Source organism: Orbicella faveolata, unplaced genomic scaffold (assembly GCF_042242905.1).
Source record: "Orbicella faveolata isolate gen_17 unplaced genomic scaffold, um_ofav_v1 contig_46, whole genome shotgun sequence".
Classification (NCBI taxonomy): Eukaryota; Metazoa; Cnidaria; class Anthozoa; order Scleractinia; family Merulinidae; genus Orbicella; species Orbicella faveolata.
In genome coordinates, this window is record NW_028301576.1 from 28,053,547 (window position 1) to 28,070,436 (window position 16,890).

Consider the following 16,890-nt stretch of genomic DNA (forward strand, 5'->3'; position numbering starts at 1 on the left):
CTACCACCGATTTTCGGGTTAGGTTTCGTAACCACAAGTCTGCTATGCTCACAAACAAAACCACTTGTGAGGTAGCAGTACATTTCAATAAAATTCCACACTCCTTGGATGATTTTGAATTCCAATGCATTGATCAGGTGCAGGCCCCTAATGACTCAGACGAGATCGATAGGTTTTTAATTACGAAAGAGGCTTATTGGAGTGCTCAACTGTTCTCTTTGGCTCCCCATGGCTTAAATAAAAGAAAAGAATTTGACTCCAAAAACAGAATTTGTTATAATTAACTTTCTCTTGTGTAAATCTGCGTTCGCGCCATAAGGCAGTTCAAAGGCCCTTCCTTGGATTTTGTCAGCTTTTTGGGTGTTAGGTATGCTCAAAGGCCCTGCCTGGGATCTTATTACAGCTTGTTGTTTAAGGGCCCCTCCAGGGATTTTGTTGTCTGTCAACCCTTTAATGCTCCAAAGGCCTCGATTTGGGATTTTGTTATTTACCCTGTCCAGCGTAAACGTAGGTTTCTTTTCAACTGCTTATCTTTGCAAACTATTTTTCCTGTTATATTTACCGCATTGCAAGAGTCCGTTTTATCTATTTTAACTCTTTTACTTTTTAGGTTGAATTTAACCTAGTTCTGTAATTATCACGCTCTATAATGTAATTTATGCACAGTATTGTATTCTTTTCGTTTGGTCTATTAATTATCACCCTGTATGACGCAATTTATAGTACAGCATTGTATTTCTCGTTTTGCATTTTCTTCCTGTATTGTATTAATCACGATGTATTAATAGCACAATATTGTATTTTTCATTTCGTTACGTAATCTCCCATACTGTAACCGTATATAAACTTAGTTTTCGTCCTTTTTCTCTTGTAACTGATGAAGGTCTAAGACCGAAACGTTTTTCTATTAAATTTTTAACTTTTTAACTTTTTTTACCGTAAGAAGTTGTCCGTCCTGCTTTATCAAACATTTTTAAATTCATTTTTGCGGTGAGGCTTGGACTGTGAATCTTCATTGATCCTCCTGACGCAGTGGCATTCTTTGTTGGCTTGAGACATTTTATAACCGTTTTATATATATATACCTAAATTATCAGACCATACTGGAAAGATACAAATCAATAACTTCATACTAGACACTTGGGTGTTGGGAAATTATAATCAACATATTTCCTGCAATGTATGTGATATGTAAATTAACAAATGTTAAACTGAATGTATTGTAACCCCACTTGTGTTGTTTAATCTTTGGAAAATCCTATATATTGTTCTTGTATAGTAATTAATGGTTGTTTTTTTTAGATGCTGTGGGCAGACGGCAGAAAAAGTTGGGTGAAAGAAACCAATTTGCCAAAGAAAGTACAAGAGGAAATTAAAATGAAGGGGGAATATATGCAACGAGAACTGCCACACAATGAATTCGGTCAAAAGCGAGTTGAATTAACCTTTACGGAGAAGAAAGATGGAAGTACTCCAAATGATCAAAGTCCTGTATATTCTATGCAGAAGTAAGAAAACCTTTTTTTGTTGTCAATAAATTTGGGACTCAAGTATCATTGAATTTTTTTCTTTGAAATTATTATGTGCTTGTCTTGTTTCAAGTGACTAGTTTAAGAACCTTTTGCACTAATTATTCCAGTTCATAGGTAATAAGCCCTGCTGGGGTGTTTGCATAACCCACGGGCATTAAGCAAAAGGCCAATCATTTGCACAACTAACCCATAACATGTTAGGGGTGCAGATAGAGTTCACTGGATGTTAAAGGAAGTATGCCAGTGCTATTGTTTCAGTTGTGAACTGGATGAAATACCAAAAACAATTCATTTTCTTTGTAGCTCTGGCTTTGGTGTTACTTCAAATGAGGATAATGTTGTAGCAGATGAGAAAGGCAATAAGCAGAACATGGACTGTGGCACTGAGAAAGGGAAACACCATAGTAAAAACCACAGAACCGCAGGTATATAAATATTCATAACATAAATGTCAACTGAACACTAGCATATTTATAGAAAGGGTTTTTTTTTAACAAGAATTAATTATAATGTCTGTTTCACTGAATTTAACATGCCTGTATCATCCATACAGGCATTAACAGAAATTTTATATATGCATGTGGTTGAGCTTAATTTTTAATACTAGTTTTTAATACATTCAACTTCTCATTTCAATAAATATATTTTGAAATAAATGTATTCTTCTAGTAAAGTTATTACAGTCTTGATTAACATTAATTCCGTGACTTTTTGCTGCAGGAATTCTTGCTTTTACCAAACCCTGTGGCATTGTTGTTGATACGAAGGAATTGTTTGGATCTGAAGGGAAAGCACAACTTTATGCACATGTTCACAACCTTCTAAACAACTTTGTTATGAAAGATATTCGTACGTAATTGATAGAATAAACTAGGATATGAGAAAACCGCAAAGTTAAAAAAGTTCTCACAGAATTAGTAGTAACTGCTATTGAAACAGTTCAAACTTCCGAGGGATCATGCTCCGCAGTGGAAATAAACGATGCGATCACCATGAAATGCAATTAATTTTCAAACTACACACCAGACAGCTGCACTTAATGAAATCACATTTTTTATATCTTTAGGTTGTTGTCACTCTTCTCGCAGGTGCCCCTTTCAAATGAAATTTGGTTCCATAGCGCAGGGCAGTGTTTTTAATTGAAATCTTGACTTTTCACTGATGAAGGGCTAAGCGTGAAACATATGAAACTGCCAACTGTTTCAAGGGCACTTACTACTCATTTAGTGTAGCTTTTTTTAAACTTAGTCCTTTTACAAGTGCCACGCAGCTAAGGAAATTTATTTTTCCATTTATCATTGATCATTTATGAGATCCAGGGCTGTACTGTAAGGGTGCCCAGGTGCCTCAGGCAACTAACTTTTGTCTTTGGGCGACCAGATAACCTACTTTCTTTCATATAAGCTTTATGCTGGGTGCCCTGGATCTCATAGTTTGGAACCTTTGGGCTCCTTGTAATTTTTCTTAGAGCACAGCCTTGAATTAGCAACTTCCAATTGTTCTCTGTAATACATATGTATTATCAGCAATAACCGCTTTCCTTCATAAGAAGCATTTTAATTTTGTGCATTACAATTCCAATAAACTATTGTTGATTTGGGCTTAACCTCTGGCTTAACCAAGTGCTGTACCCAATAAAGTCACGTACATTGGACACTGATTGGTTCAAAATACTATGAACAAAATTATTCCTTTCTGTAACAGAACCAAGCTCAACGGCTTTTGAGGAATTTAAAGCACGTGGTCACAAATTTAATGTTGCATACTTTTTTACAGGAGTTTTATGCTGATGATGCATGTCACCTCAAAAAGTTTGTCCAAAATCCAGTGAGATGTGAATTAACACAAGTGGCTAAAAGAGTGAAAGAAATGACAATGGTTTGTGATAAGTTCCATTTCCGGAATCATGTTGACACCTGGTGCAAGGCAAATTGCAACCCTTATACAAGCAGTGAATTAGAGGTAAAAGTAGTTTAAAAATTTAGCTCCCCTTACACCCAAAACAAGGATATTAATAATTTAATGCCAGAAAGAACCCCTCCCTCCCCCTCAAAGGGGGGTATCAAAAGCCCCATTTTTTAAAAGAAGGTATGGTGCTTAAATGGAATTTTCAGTGGTGTTGGAAGATTCATACCAAAAAGACCTTCCATGGGAGGAGTATGGATATTTTCTGGAACAACACAATACATTATGTTATTAAAGCTACATAAATGTAAAAATTAACCACTCTATTAAAGAAATATAGAAGAAAATTCTCAGCACTTAAGATTTCTTTCTTGAAAGTAAGGGTTGTAAACATCAAACAAAAATTTATAACTGGCAAAGATTTATGAGGTGAATAATCTCTCTAATGCTTAAAAATATTAACATCACGTGTTCTTTTTTCTCTACAGGAAGTCAACACCGAAACATGTGAAGTTTTTTCATGGCTTTCTAAACATGCCCCAATAACAAAACACAAGAATCGATGGAGATTTTTGTTTCTCATGCTATTTATTTTACATTGCCACAATGAAAACACTTTACAATTTTGAAATATGTACAGTGTTCAATGTTACAACCTGCACATTTTGTAATGTGTGTAGTGAAAGGACAATGGGTTGTGCTTGCAAAGTTGTCAAACTGATTTCCTTCAAAGAGTTTTGGTTTTAACCCCAAAACCCCAGACCATACTTTACTTAAAGTTTTGCAACACACACATGTACCCACCTAATTTGAAATTGCCAATGAATCTTGTTTGGGTGAATAAGTGCAGCTGTTGAAAATATCCATACCCACACCGTGGCAGGTAAATGGTATTCCAACTGGGTGAGGGGACTTAGAAACCAAATTGTTAAAGGAAAGGATAAGGGGAATTCAAACCAAAATAATATTCTGTGGGAAAGGTGTGTATATTTTTTGGTAAAAGACAATGGAATTTTTAGAGCTGCACAACAAAAACACAATTTTGTCCAAAGTTAAATCATCCCAAAAAATGCAGTATTGCCACCAGATACCCAGGTTACTGTAGTTTTTATTGTTATTAATCTTTCAGCTCCAAAAAATAAGAAACTCTGCTGTTGATGCAGATTGAAAACGTTTCTGTTTGCAGCAAGTTTTGTATGTTTCAACTGTGGCCATAACATACCTGAAGTAACCAGATTTCTGTTATACACTGGTTGATATGGCAGACAGGTTATAAAGAAGGTTTCATCAAATAGGCTTGTCTTAGATAAGTATTATTGACCAATAAAAAGGAAGTTTTTAAGATAATCATAGCTATTTCACTTTCTCTCCTGAGTAATTGAGATTTATGCATTGTTGCATTGTACAGTCATGAAGGTTGTCCAATACTGTCAAGTAGATGTTCCCAAATAGCTGCCCTACAAAAGGGTGTCTCAGACTTTTGAATTTCGACCTCGTTAAAAACTTATGGCTGTTTGTTAAAGGATATCACAAGCTTTCGAACATCAAACTTTAGGGTTGTATAAAAAGAAAACGAAGCGATCTTTGAGAAATCAGAGACACCCTTTTGAAAGGCAATGTGTAACGAATCATTTGTGATGTTAAACACATTGCGGCGATAATAGTGGCTATAAACGAATTTGAAAAAAGGAAAGGGTAAATATCGCTTTGCTGCGCAAAATTTAGACTACTTTTATCTTTTCAAAAAAAGAAAAAACGTAATCAAATTCTTCGTTTATTTAGCTTTCAGAGAATGTACACTTTATTGGGGTTTATTTTTAAAGCCCCACCACAAAACATATTAACGTGAGGTGGTCAATTGTGGTATACTGATATCTTAAAATGCGTCTCAATCATGCACCACAGACTGCGATCTCTCCTGTGTGTGCCAGGAATGTATGCAGCTTCGCCATAAGTGCGCGCTTGCACTGTGACAAAATACAAAGTCATTGTTCACGTTCATGAAGAGTGTTGTGCGTGCTTTCTATTAGCAAAATTTTTCATGCTGATGTAGACAAAAAATTCAAAACGTACCAGAAATTTATTCTGATTGTCATACGTTGTCTTGGTTGGTTCACGGTAGGGTCACTGCGATAGAAAACTTGTTATGTTTGGCTTTATACTACCTTTGGTGTTTTTAGAACGAGGAATATTCATGTATTTAAGTCCTCTTTCACCGGTGTTTTTAGAATGAGGAATATTCATGTGTTTATGTACTCTTTCACCGTGCTTTTCTTATAGCGACATAAACGACTATGCAATGTTTTGTTTATACTACCTTTGGTGTTTTTAGAATGAGGAATATTCATGCATCTAAGTCCTCTTTCACCGGTGTTTTTAGAACAAGGAATATTTATGTGTTTATGTACTCTTTCACCGTGTTTTTCTTATAACGACATAAATGACTATGCCATGTTTTGTTTATACTACCTTTGGTGTTTTAAGAACGAGGAATATTCATGTGTTTATGTACTCTTTCACCATGCTTTTCTTATAGCAACGTAAATGACTATGCAATGTTTCGTTTATACTACCTTTGGTGGTTTTAGAACAAGGAATATTCATGTGTCTATGTCCTCTTTCACCAGTGTTTTTAGGACAAGGAATATCCATGTGTTTATGTACTCTTTCACCGTGCTTTTCTGATGGCGGCGTAAATGACTATGCAATGTTTTGTTTATACTACCTCTGGTGTTTTTAGAACGAGGAATATTCATGTGTTTATGTCCTCTTTCACAGCGCTTTCCTTATAATAGCCTGTGAACGAATCGACAACATTGGACCGCCAGGTCTTTTGTTACTAATGAGATGCGATTTTCCGATCGTCAACATCCACGTTTTGCGGTCGTGTCCATTCAACAAATCAATCGAATCGATCGATCTGACAGGCTTTATATCCAGCTAATAGCTAATGACATGTAATTTTCTGATCGACAACGAATAGAAAGTTCTCTTTTCCGATGGAATCCACTCGACAGTATTGGACATGAGTGCAATTGTCGCAGCAGTCACACAATTGTCTTTAAATTGGAAATGAAGGTCTTGCATTTGTATTAAAGGTTTCAAAATCGCACCCTTGGCCATGAGTTTGCCTACTTGAAAAAAGCCATAGAAGGCCACCAAAAACATGGTCTGGTACAACAGATTTGATATGCTGATGAGTCGGTATGATCTAATGTGAGCACTAATCATTGCAACACGCTACGTGTTATTGGAAGTCGAACATCTGGTGAAGAGTATAGCTTACTGTGAGCCACTAGAATTCTGCACTAAAAACTGTTTAGTGGGATTGGGAAGATTAGCTAACTTGTGAACGTAACATAACGCGGAGACATATGTCGAGACTGTCGAGGAGGCAAACTTCTTCACTGAGAGATATGATATAAACAATGCTAAATTGTTCACCGAGACCAGAAGGAGCGAGGCACGCGACTTGCAAAATTCAGATGAAAAATCGACGTGTCGACCAAGCTCTTTGGTAAGTCTTACACAAACCCTCGGTAATGGCTGAGTGCAGAAGGTGGTTCAAGTGATACGCCAGTTGTTGGGTAGTAAACCTGGCGGAACCGGCGTCGGTTGTTTGTCTGCGTAAGCCGCTAGTGATCTGAATTTCTCTACCTGTAAACGCGAAAAACCATCGCTCTCGTGGTTAACACGACCAGCGATGTGCTTAGTGTGAAACAAAATATTATATTTAAGAGTGCAGAGAACAAAGTGCCTAAGCAAAACCATAACTGAACGATCTTTAGAAGTTTGCTTATTGATTATATCAACAACTGCCTGATTATCCGACAAGAAAACAATACATTTGTCACGCATAAGCGGTCCCCAAATCTCAAGCACCAGGACAATCGGAAAGAACTCTAAGACAGTACAGCAGGCAAAATCTCTTTCAGCATGACGCTTTTACGGGAGCAAAAATCCGCCAACTGGGTACGGCATTTGGCAAGCTTGTCCTCTAGAAGATGAGCCTCCATCAATGCTGTATCTAAGGTGATCCCTGTGAATTGCAGAGCATTGGTGGGGCCCATAGTTTTCTCATCAGCTATCGGAACGCCTATAGACAGCAAACGCAAACAAAATTATCGAGATTTACCTGACATTTTACCTCTGAATGCCCAATAAATAAGAAGTCATCTAAAATATGGATGACCTACTACGCGCGCAATCTATCTTTAGCGACCATTCTAACGCAGTGCTGAATGATTCAAATATATTGCACGATGATGAGCACCCCATGGGAAGACATTTGTCAAAGTAGAATTTCCCTTGCCATTCCATCTCGAGCAATGGAAAATCGCAGGGGGCTACGGGAATGATACGAAAAGCGGATTTAATGTCTGTCTTAGCCAGAAAACAGCCCTGTCCTGTTGCTTCAATGAGCCTAACAGCATCATCGATAGTGGCATATCTTACAGTGGCTAACTCTTTAGGAATACCATCATTAACAGATAACCCTCCGGGTAAGACAAATGATGAATTAACCTGAATTCTCCTGGCAACTTTTTGGGAACGATGCCTAGGGGCGATACCCCGAAAGTTTCAAAGGGAGGCGTATCATACGGACCTACAATTCTGCCCACTGCGAGCTCTTTTGACAAGTTATCATTCACGCTAATAGGATTGTCCATGGCGCTCTTCAGATTTGGCGATCAGATTGCAAGGGGAGAACCAAAATATTGTATTGAGAAACCGTGAATAAAGCCTTGGATAAGATAGTCTGAAGTTACGTTGTTATAACCCTTGAGATAAAATGTGAGACGGTCAGGTCTTACCAGCATTGGCCCATGGCTCAACAGCCGATGCTCATCCCTGACTGTCACTCCCAGAGGGCATGCTAGAGGCTGTGTTGCTTTGATTATTGTTTGGTCTGTTAGTGTTGCATTGGCTTGTGGGATGGACTGCCGCACATTTGAAGTTGTTTGAAATTGCAACCCCTGCAGAACTGACTGGAATGAAATCTCCAACACACCCCTTTGGGAAAGGACTGAAAGTGACGCTGGTTGGGCCGCCTTGCTTGAAAATCATAGGTCGAGTTTGGGCGTGAGGTGGTGAGGGAGCTATACATGGCCTGGTGCCATAATTCCCAAGCCACATTATCCCATGGGTATCGCTCAGGTTTAGACTGGCAAAGAAATCGGAACTGCTCGTCATAATAACGCCAGTTACCTTGTTTTGCTGCAATGTCCCTGACCACCTCACAATACTTCATTGGAGAACTTATTGCATTAGGATAAACAGCTACAAACACACTAAATGCAGTCACCCATTGGTCAATGGATAAGCTATGCTCTTTTGGCTTAATGTGCTCAAGGCAAAGACTAGGGTGATCATGGTCATTTGTGACAGATAATCGATATTTGGACTTGTCTGGTGATATGGAGATGAGAGACCCGAAATGAACATATTTGTTTGCCCATATCTTTGCCTTGAAATGATCCGAGACGTGAGACTTGAGGTCAAAAGTGACACTGGAAAACGTGCCATCCGGTTTCTCGGATGCAAAGGTTAGCCTAACCGCAGCCATGGTGTTCGTCAGATCTGCAATCTCTTTTGAGGCGGCATCTTCAACCACGGTGGGCTGTGACATGGACTGATTACTAGGTCTCTGTTCGCCAACTGCGGGAGAGATGTTGAGAGTGCCGATGCCGGTCGACTGTAAGGCCCCAGAAATCGCGTTTGATATCAATTCACTCAGTGCGGTGCGGCTGGACTGTGGTGTGGACGTTGTGCTGTTAGGAAGGGATGCATACTTACCCTCTGAACGGCACTGTTTTGCCGATACCGTATGTGTGGAACTTTTTGACATGTGGGGCTTAGAGGCTCGTTTAGGAGGCATGCTTATGAAAAATTGAAATTATGTTACTGACACATAGATCAGATTAAGACGCTGTAAAGCTCAAACCTAGTGGGTGTACTCCCCTTGTCTTAGCAGGCTGGAAACACTTCAGCCAATGAGCCAAGGGCGATTAATATGTTGAAATCAAAATGGCACAAACAAATCCGAGACATTTAGTAAAGGCTTACGTGAAAGCCAACGAATGTCAAGTACACATAGAAGCAGGCAACATAACAAAACCAACAATACTAGACATTTCAAAGAGGACAGTTGTCCTATAATGGCCTGAGTGTGTTGGGCACACTAATGCTGTTAAACAATAGCTGCCAGTTGATAACACACTAATTATGCCATAATGTCAAGTGCGATACTGTAAAACAATACCAGACATTTCAAGAGGACTATTGTCCTATAATGGTGTGAGTGTGTTGGACACACTAATGTAGTATAACAATAGCCGCCAGGTGATAACACACTAATTATGCCATAAATGTCAAGTGCAAGTAATTACAAATTCAAAATAGCCTGCGAAATCTGTATATATGATGCATGTATTAAATATTCTGTAATACCGCCGTTAAAAGATCACAATGGCTACGTGGCCTTGGGTAACGGCAATTAATCGGCGGACACACCCACTAACTTTACAGCATTCAAAACAGCCACTCGAATACTATGCATAAATTTGTAGTAGCCTAAATTGATTAGATGGACCCCATCAGGTAAATAAAGGTCTCGCTTGCAGTTCCAGAAACCTCTGTGCTGCCAGTAATAACAAAAAGGCAACTGCTCGAGCAATACCTTAAGATATTGGTGAAGCTTGCCCACCTCACAATTGTACTCCTCTGAGTCCCGTGTACGTCGCCGCAGTACCTGCCCTACTACAACAAATTTGACTGAATATACATCGTGCAAATCTTGCACTAATTTTTGTAGCTCTGAGCCAACAGTCTCAGGCACGACCTTAACGAGATCATTGGAGCTAAGCTCCAAAATAATGATCGTGGGAGCAATCTGACGCACAACTGTAAAATCAAACTTGCGAAATTTCTCAATTGTGCGACCCCAACGCCATGAAAATCAATATCCGCAATATCACTAAGAGTGATAAATGCATGCAAGTGCTGCTTCTTCTGCACAAACGCCGCAAGTCAGTGAACAAAGGAGTGCCCAATTATTAAGATGTGATGTTTAGCCATAGGTGTAGAAAAGGAGAGGGCACGAACAGGTACTTGAAACGAAGGTTAACAATAGCCAAAATGGAGAAGGACACACTAATTTGAGTAAAGGTAAAGGCTATAAAAGGTGCACTTGCCTGACTCTGAGGAAAGAAAGTAAAGTATGCTTTTAAAGCTAAACAGCTATCACGATCGGCGCTGGCAGAAAAAGGGGAGTGGGTTAGCAGAGCACGCGAATTTAAAGCTTACTCTGCGTGTGGTGTCTAGCCCATTATTGGCTATCTACCTCTGCAGCTTGTACCGTAAGATAAGATAAGGCCCCGCCCAGCATAAAACCCATTATTGCACTAAGTCAATAATGGGCCATTTTTCATTTTAAATATGTTTACATCTCTTTTTAGCCTCTTGCAACGCACTCAGGGTAGGATGCACGGAGATTGCAATGCTAGTACCATGATTATTTTTTATGTATCATGATCTTTGATAGTTGCAAGGAGGGATTAGATGTTTATCACTATAGGTAAAATCATTTACTTTTGCAGGTACACAACCCTATGAAAATCTCAGAGCTGCTTACAAAGGGGTCCCTCCTGAAAGATATAAAGCAAATTTCAGGACATGCTACATCTTCTCTGGAGGCCTTTCATTCTGTCTACAACCACTTTGCTACAAAAAAGCTGGCCTTTTCATACCATGGAATGACAAGCAGGTATGAAAACTTAAACATATCATAACATAATGCACACTAAACATTGCTACAAATGTGAAATTTTCAGGTTGCCAAAAAACCACTCTGAATTTGTCACATCGAATGGAAGGGAAAACAAAACCAAAAATATCTATCTTTTTAGGTTGCAGATTGTAATTCTGCATTTCAATTAAAACAGTGACAGGGAGCAGGCGACATTGCAAGATGGCAAAGAATGATTTAACGTTGCTCTCCCAAAGTACAAGAAAGGAGAGCATATGGTAAAGAAGATTTTAGTGAAATGTACATATGGTGAGTAAAGAATGAAAAAACTTAGCAAACTGAAATTTAACATTTTTTCATTTACATATTTATATTAGATGTCCATGATTAGACCCCACTTACACTTTCTTTTTTCATGTAGGGTATGTTGCCAACCTGAAAGAGAGTGTTGTATGAATTTTCTGAGGCACTGAAAGTTCTGTTTTAGAGAGTTGATGCTCCTGGAACAGTCTCATTGGATTATGGCTGCCCTGACAAACAGGCTGCAGTTAATGCATTAAAATCAAGATTCAGGAAGTGACTTTACTCACCAGGATCCTCGTCATCCTTAAAAGCTATATTGCAATATATTGATAAGGAATAAAGATGGTGAATTTTAAGCTTGGTTATGAAATGTGAAAGGTGAATTGATCAATGAGGCACAAGCATGGGACAAAGTAAAATTCTGAGTCCCTGACAGGAATCAAGCCCATGACCTCCCGAAAACTGTGTGGGTGCTCTATCCACTGAGCTATGGGAACTCATGCACAGCAAGGTCAGTTAAGTGAGTTTATGTTACAGGTGTCCTGCATACTGCTAGGATCAGCACTGTCAAAGTATCATGAATAGTGATAAGTAAATAATGATGGTGAATGATGATGACTCTGATCAATTCACTGTTTGAATTGCAATATACTGTGACACAAACAGCCATACAAATGGTGAAATCTAGCCATAGTCAGACTGAAGTCAAAACTAATTTCATTAGAATTAGATACTAAAATAAGAGAAAATAAAGATTAGTATTGTTGTTATTGTTGTTCAGGGACAGCAGAGACCGTTTTAAAGTGGCAGGGCTAAAAAATCTGGCCAATTTTACTTTCAACTAGTAAAATCCATATTTTATCCATGTCAACTGAAGCCCTAGAAAATAAATCCCAGCAATAGAAGTGGTAGGGCTACAGCCCTACTCAGAACTACTCAGCCTGCTCCTCCTCCAGTGCCTGGGATTGAGCGGAAAGAGTGGCTGAAACTTTCGGGAATTACCTTCCATGAAGATCCTTGTAATTGGGATCTTCATGTTGACAGTTTACTTTCTAGAGCTGCTAGTCGACTAGCAATAAAACAAAAGCATTCTGTGAGTGCTATGGCCACCTTCATCAGCTACGATCATTAGCTCCAAATGCTAAGATGATTGCTTTCACTGCAACAGCTACAAAACTGACCAAAGAAACCATTTTAAGAGCAAATGTACACAAAAATCAAAAGTAGTTCGATAAAGCTTGAAAAATCAAATTTGCCCTAATGTTGCATATAAGTAGGCCTTAGTAAAAGTAAAAACGCTATGTAGTTTTTTTCTTCAAATATCTTGGTATTTCCAAGAAAAAGGACATTATCGATTTCACATCCAGACATCAATCCAACAAGTGCTAACTGGGCTGAAAATCGACCATTTTCATTTGATTCGCATTTTGCAACTATCGAACGCAAAAAAGTTGTAATACAACCAACTTGATGCAGAACTATTCCTTGTCCAAAAAAGCCCAGTTTTAAGAATATTGGATTAATCCAACTATTTGACGGTAAACAAAACCAAAGTGTTCTCCAACGATGAGTTCATCAGTTGGTGAAAAGAATTGTCATCTTGAGCATGTGCCATGTCTCAGAATTCCAAAAGATTTTAGATTCTAACTATACTAGGATAGGTCTTCCAATATATGTAAAGTTTACTTTGGGCAAATGATTAGGCAGTCGTCAAAAAATTATTCAAGTCACACACAAAAAATTAAAATAACGCCAGCAGTCCAATGCGTGATCAAAAATGCCACTATTGTTTTTGTCATTAAATCACTTCACTTCGAAATATCACAGGAATATCAGCACGACTTAAGCATAAAACAATATAAATGTGTTTACCTTAACTGGGTTATCATGTCTTGACCAGCAAACAACATTCCCATCCTGCCATTTTAACGGTGTTCCATTAGCTTTGCAGAACCTGTAAGCATTCTTCTGGTGAATTTGAATCCCCCTAATCACTCGATATTACCATGTTCCTATATACCGTATTTACCCGTGTATTAGTCGATCCCGTGTATAAGTCGACCCCCAATTTTTGAGGCCAAAAACTGGATTTTCTTAATTTCCAGGTAAGAATTTCTTGGAAAACTTGTCTTGCATTTCTTAAAATTATCTTTCAGCTACCACAGATATGTAAACAAATCACAGCAAGTTTCAATGCACAGTTTTAAAGCTTATTATGGCACATATCCAAGCATTTTACCCAGTTTAGCAACACATGTGCATGCGGGCTTTTCGACAATAATTTTTCTGAAAAGCTCACAAAATCAAACATAAGGATTTCAAACAAACTTTCTTAGTGCGAAGAGATAAAAAGTGGCTTTATATGACAGGCAAAATGCAAAAGAGGCTCACGACTTTCAGAACGACTCCATAAACAAAGTGTAAAACGTGTTGGGAACTTGGTAGTCAAGCCTTGAACTCAGTCAAGTACTGGTACAGAAGTCCTTGCACTTGTATCCTGCCAGCTTACCGAGCAGAGAAGTTTGAAGCACAGAAGATGTTTTCTCCGAGCGGCTTTACTATGGCTTTAGTTACAGGAAAAATATTGGTTCTTTATGACAAAATTGAGCCAGTGAGTGTCTAAAAGATTCAGGTTAAAATTTAACGGCTGAATGTTGATGCATTTTAACTTGAAGCTCTGATATAGAGAAACAGATCGCTAAGCGAATGTAAGTTGTAAACTGTGCTGCCATTTATCACATGTTTGTTAACATCGAGAGACAATTATTATGGTAATTACTTGACTGGCGCTTGGATCTCAAGTTTTGAACCACGTATAAGTTGAGGGCAAATGTTTGGACTGATTTTTAGGTCTTGAAAGGTCCACTTATACACGGGAAAATACAGTAAATGTTCCTACGTTTTCCATTTTGTTGTTCAGTACAATCATTCAACGTGCTTTCAGGCAGAAATCCCCAGTAATTAGCAATACCAAATAAGCCACCATCTTTGATCGCTCCATGTCTCTTATTTGCATATTGTCCAGCAAAAGTCTTTGCACACAGGGTAGGGGTAGAATGGGGATTATTTTCGAAAGAAAAAGTATTAGCATTTTTCCAATATTTGGATGTTAGTTCTAATTCAAGGCCTCCTTTCTTAGGTAAAGCAATAAAATGCTACACACTGACACCGTCTTTGTGACTTCAAATTCAAACAAAGAAAAGTAACTTTGTTTAAAGCTCTGAAATCCCAACCCCCACCCCCATGTAAAATATGTTGTAACACACCAGTCTTGGATAAACATCTTCAGTCAAAATGGAGGCCTTTCAAATGTCTTCAAAATGGAAACCCGAAAGTCACACGTGGAATAATGGTTTAGCAGTTATTACTGGCTTAATCAAACGACACAAATAACACAGATAGAATGATACATCTAATAATACATACATGTGACTTGAGACAGTAATTGTTTTTCTTCAAAGTCAGATACGAGTACTGACAAGAAATGCAGGGAAAGAATCAGTTTGCAAGATTCAGGATACTACAAAACCAAAGTAGGTGAACATGTTATTTTTATGTGTATGTCATTTATACTGCTTGGTATTGCTGACGTTTCGAACTGAAGTATTGAATGCCGATATGTTAATGATACTTTTGGTCATGCACTTGGAAGCTGCTGGCGTGATTTTGTGTCTTTTGTGAACAATTTTAAATAATTTTTTGATGACTGCCTAATCATTTGCCCAAACTAAACTTTACCTACATTGAAAGACCTATCCTAGTATAGTTAGAATCTAAAATCTTGTGGAATTTCCAGACATGGCACATGCTCAAAATGACACTTCTTTTCACCAACTAACTAAATTTTGGAGAACACCGATTTTCAGCCCAGTTAGGACTCGCTATATTGCATGAAATTAAGTCTGAAGGTTAAATCGAAAATGTCATTTTTCTCAGAAAGACAAAGCTATTTCAAGGAAAAAACTACAGCCTGTTCGCACTCTTGCTAGGGGCTAGCTATGTGCAAAAGACTGAATTTTCTAGCCTTGCCAAAGAAATTTGATTTTGTTTGATTCTGTTTGATTTTGTTTGATTTTTGTGGGAATTGGCTCTTAAACGTTCTCCTCATGGAGAAACCATTTGAGGTTCACAAAAGCCCAAATAAGCCAAATCTTACCTACACTGTAAAGTGCATGCAAAAAGATGCTGACCATGAGTTGTATTTTGAGTGGCTGGTTAAAGAGCTCAAATTGAAATGGACATCTTGTGACAGGACGATTATTTATTGTCAGACAATTAAGCAATGCAGTGTTATGTATGGAATAGTGAAAGCCATGCTTGGCAAGGATATTTATCATGGAACTGATAATGATTCAACCAATGTACTAGTTGAAATGCTTGACTCTTGCACACCTTCTGCAAAGAAAGAACAAATTTTCTCCCCTTCCAGTCAGTGACAGGAACTATCAGATTGTTGATTGCAACAATTACATTTGGAATGGGGGTAGACTGTAAGGGAGTACACAGAGTAATTCATTATGGACCTGCTAAAAATGTGGAAGCATATATCCAGGAAACAGGTAGAGCAGGCAGGGATGGTACTCAAAGTGCTGTGTACATTTTGTACCATGGTGTCCTCCTTGCCCATATTGATGGCCATATGAAACAATATGTGAAAACTCAACATTGCAGAAGGAGTTCCTGAAGCACTTTCATTCAACAACTTGGCAGCATGAAGTTCCACATCTTTGCTGTGATAACTGCTGCAGAATGCAATTGTGGTATGCCAGATTGTTACAGTTTTTCATCATTTCCTGTGTCTCAAGGGGAAGAAGCAGACCCTGCATCAGTGAAGAAAAGGAAAGTGCACAAAAAGCAAAGAAAAGCTGTGGAAGGACACCTAATTCAATATTACAAGTCCGTTGTAATCAAACTGTTAAACACTACAGCTCATGGTGATGTGAAAACACTCACAAATTTGCATTTTATGCTAGGATTTTCTAAACATCAAATGACACAAGTGTTGGATAAATTTTCAATTTTTCTCAAGTTTACAAATTTGTGGAAATATGGGACATGAGGCATGCACTGGAGATACTTTAAGTTATCAGTGATGTTTGGAATGATGTGAGTACTACAGTAAATGGTTTGAACCCAGGAGTATCAGTAGTTCGTATAGTGTGATCGTCCAAGTGAGTGTAGTTCTGAAAAGAACTGTTGTTGGTGACTGACATTTCGACAACCTGAGCGGAAGTCATCTTCAGAGTCAAGTGAATGGTGTTTGTCAGTCGATGATGTTATAAGTCTGGTCCATTGAACGTGATTGGTCAGTATAGCCATGATGGTATTGGCTGAAAGATCATGGCTATACTGACCAATCACGTTCAACAGACCAGACTTATAACATCATCGACTGACAAACAC

At 38.3% G+C, this 16,890-nt stretch overlaps 1 protein-coding gene and 1 pseudogene across 1 annotated transcript; both read left to right on the forward strand.

Annotated features, from left to right (window-relative positions):
- The first annotated feature begins 1,191 nt into the window (after nucleotides 1–1,191).
- Nucleotides 1,192–4,230, forward strand: LOC149099408 (uncharacterized). The gene is made up of 6 exons (XM_089276826.1): nucleotides 1,192–1,508; nucleotides 1,836–1,957; nucleotides 2,253–2,385; nucleotides 2,599–2,620; nucleotides 3,237–3,494; nucleotides 3,926–4,230. Exons 1-6 carry the CDS (start codon nucleotides 1,303–1,305, stop codon nucleotides 4,064–4,066), a joined length of 882 nt encoding a protein of 293 aa, XP_089132952.1. The 5' UTR covers nucleotides 1,192–1,302; the 3' UTR covers nucleotides 4,067–4,230.
- Nucleotides 4,231–15,559: 11,329 nt separating this feature from the next.
- LOC110056378 (ATP-dependent DNA helicase Q1-like) lies at nucleotides 15,560–16,771 on the forward strand (annotated as a pseudogene).
- Nucleotides 16,772–16,890: the final 119 nt, after the last annotated feature.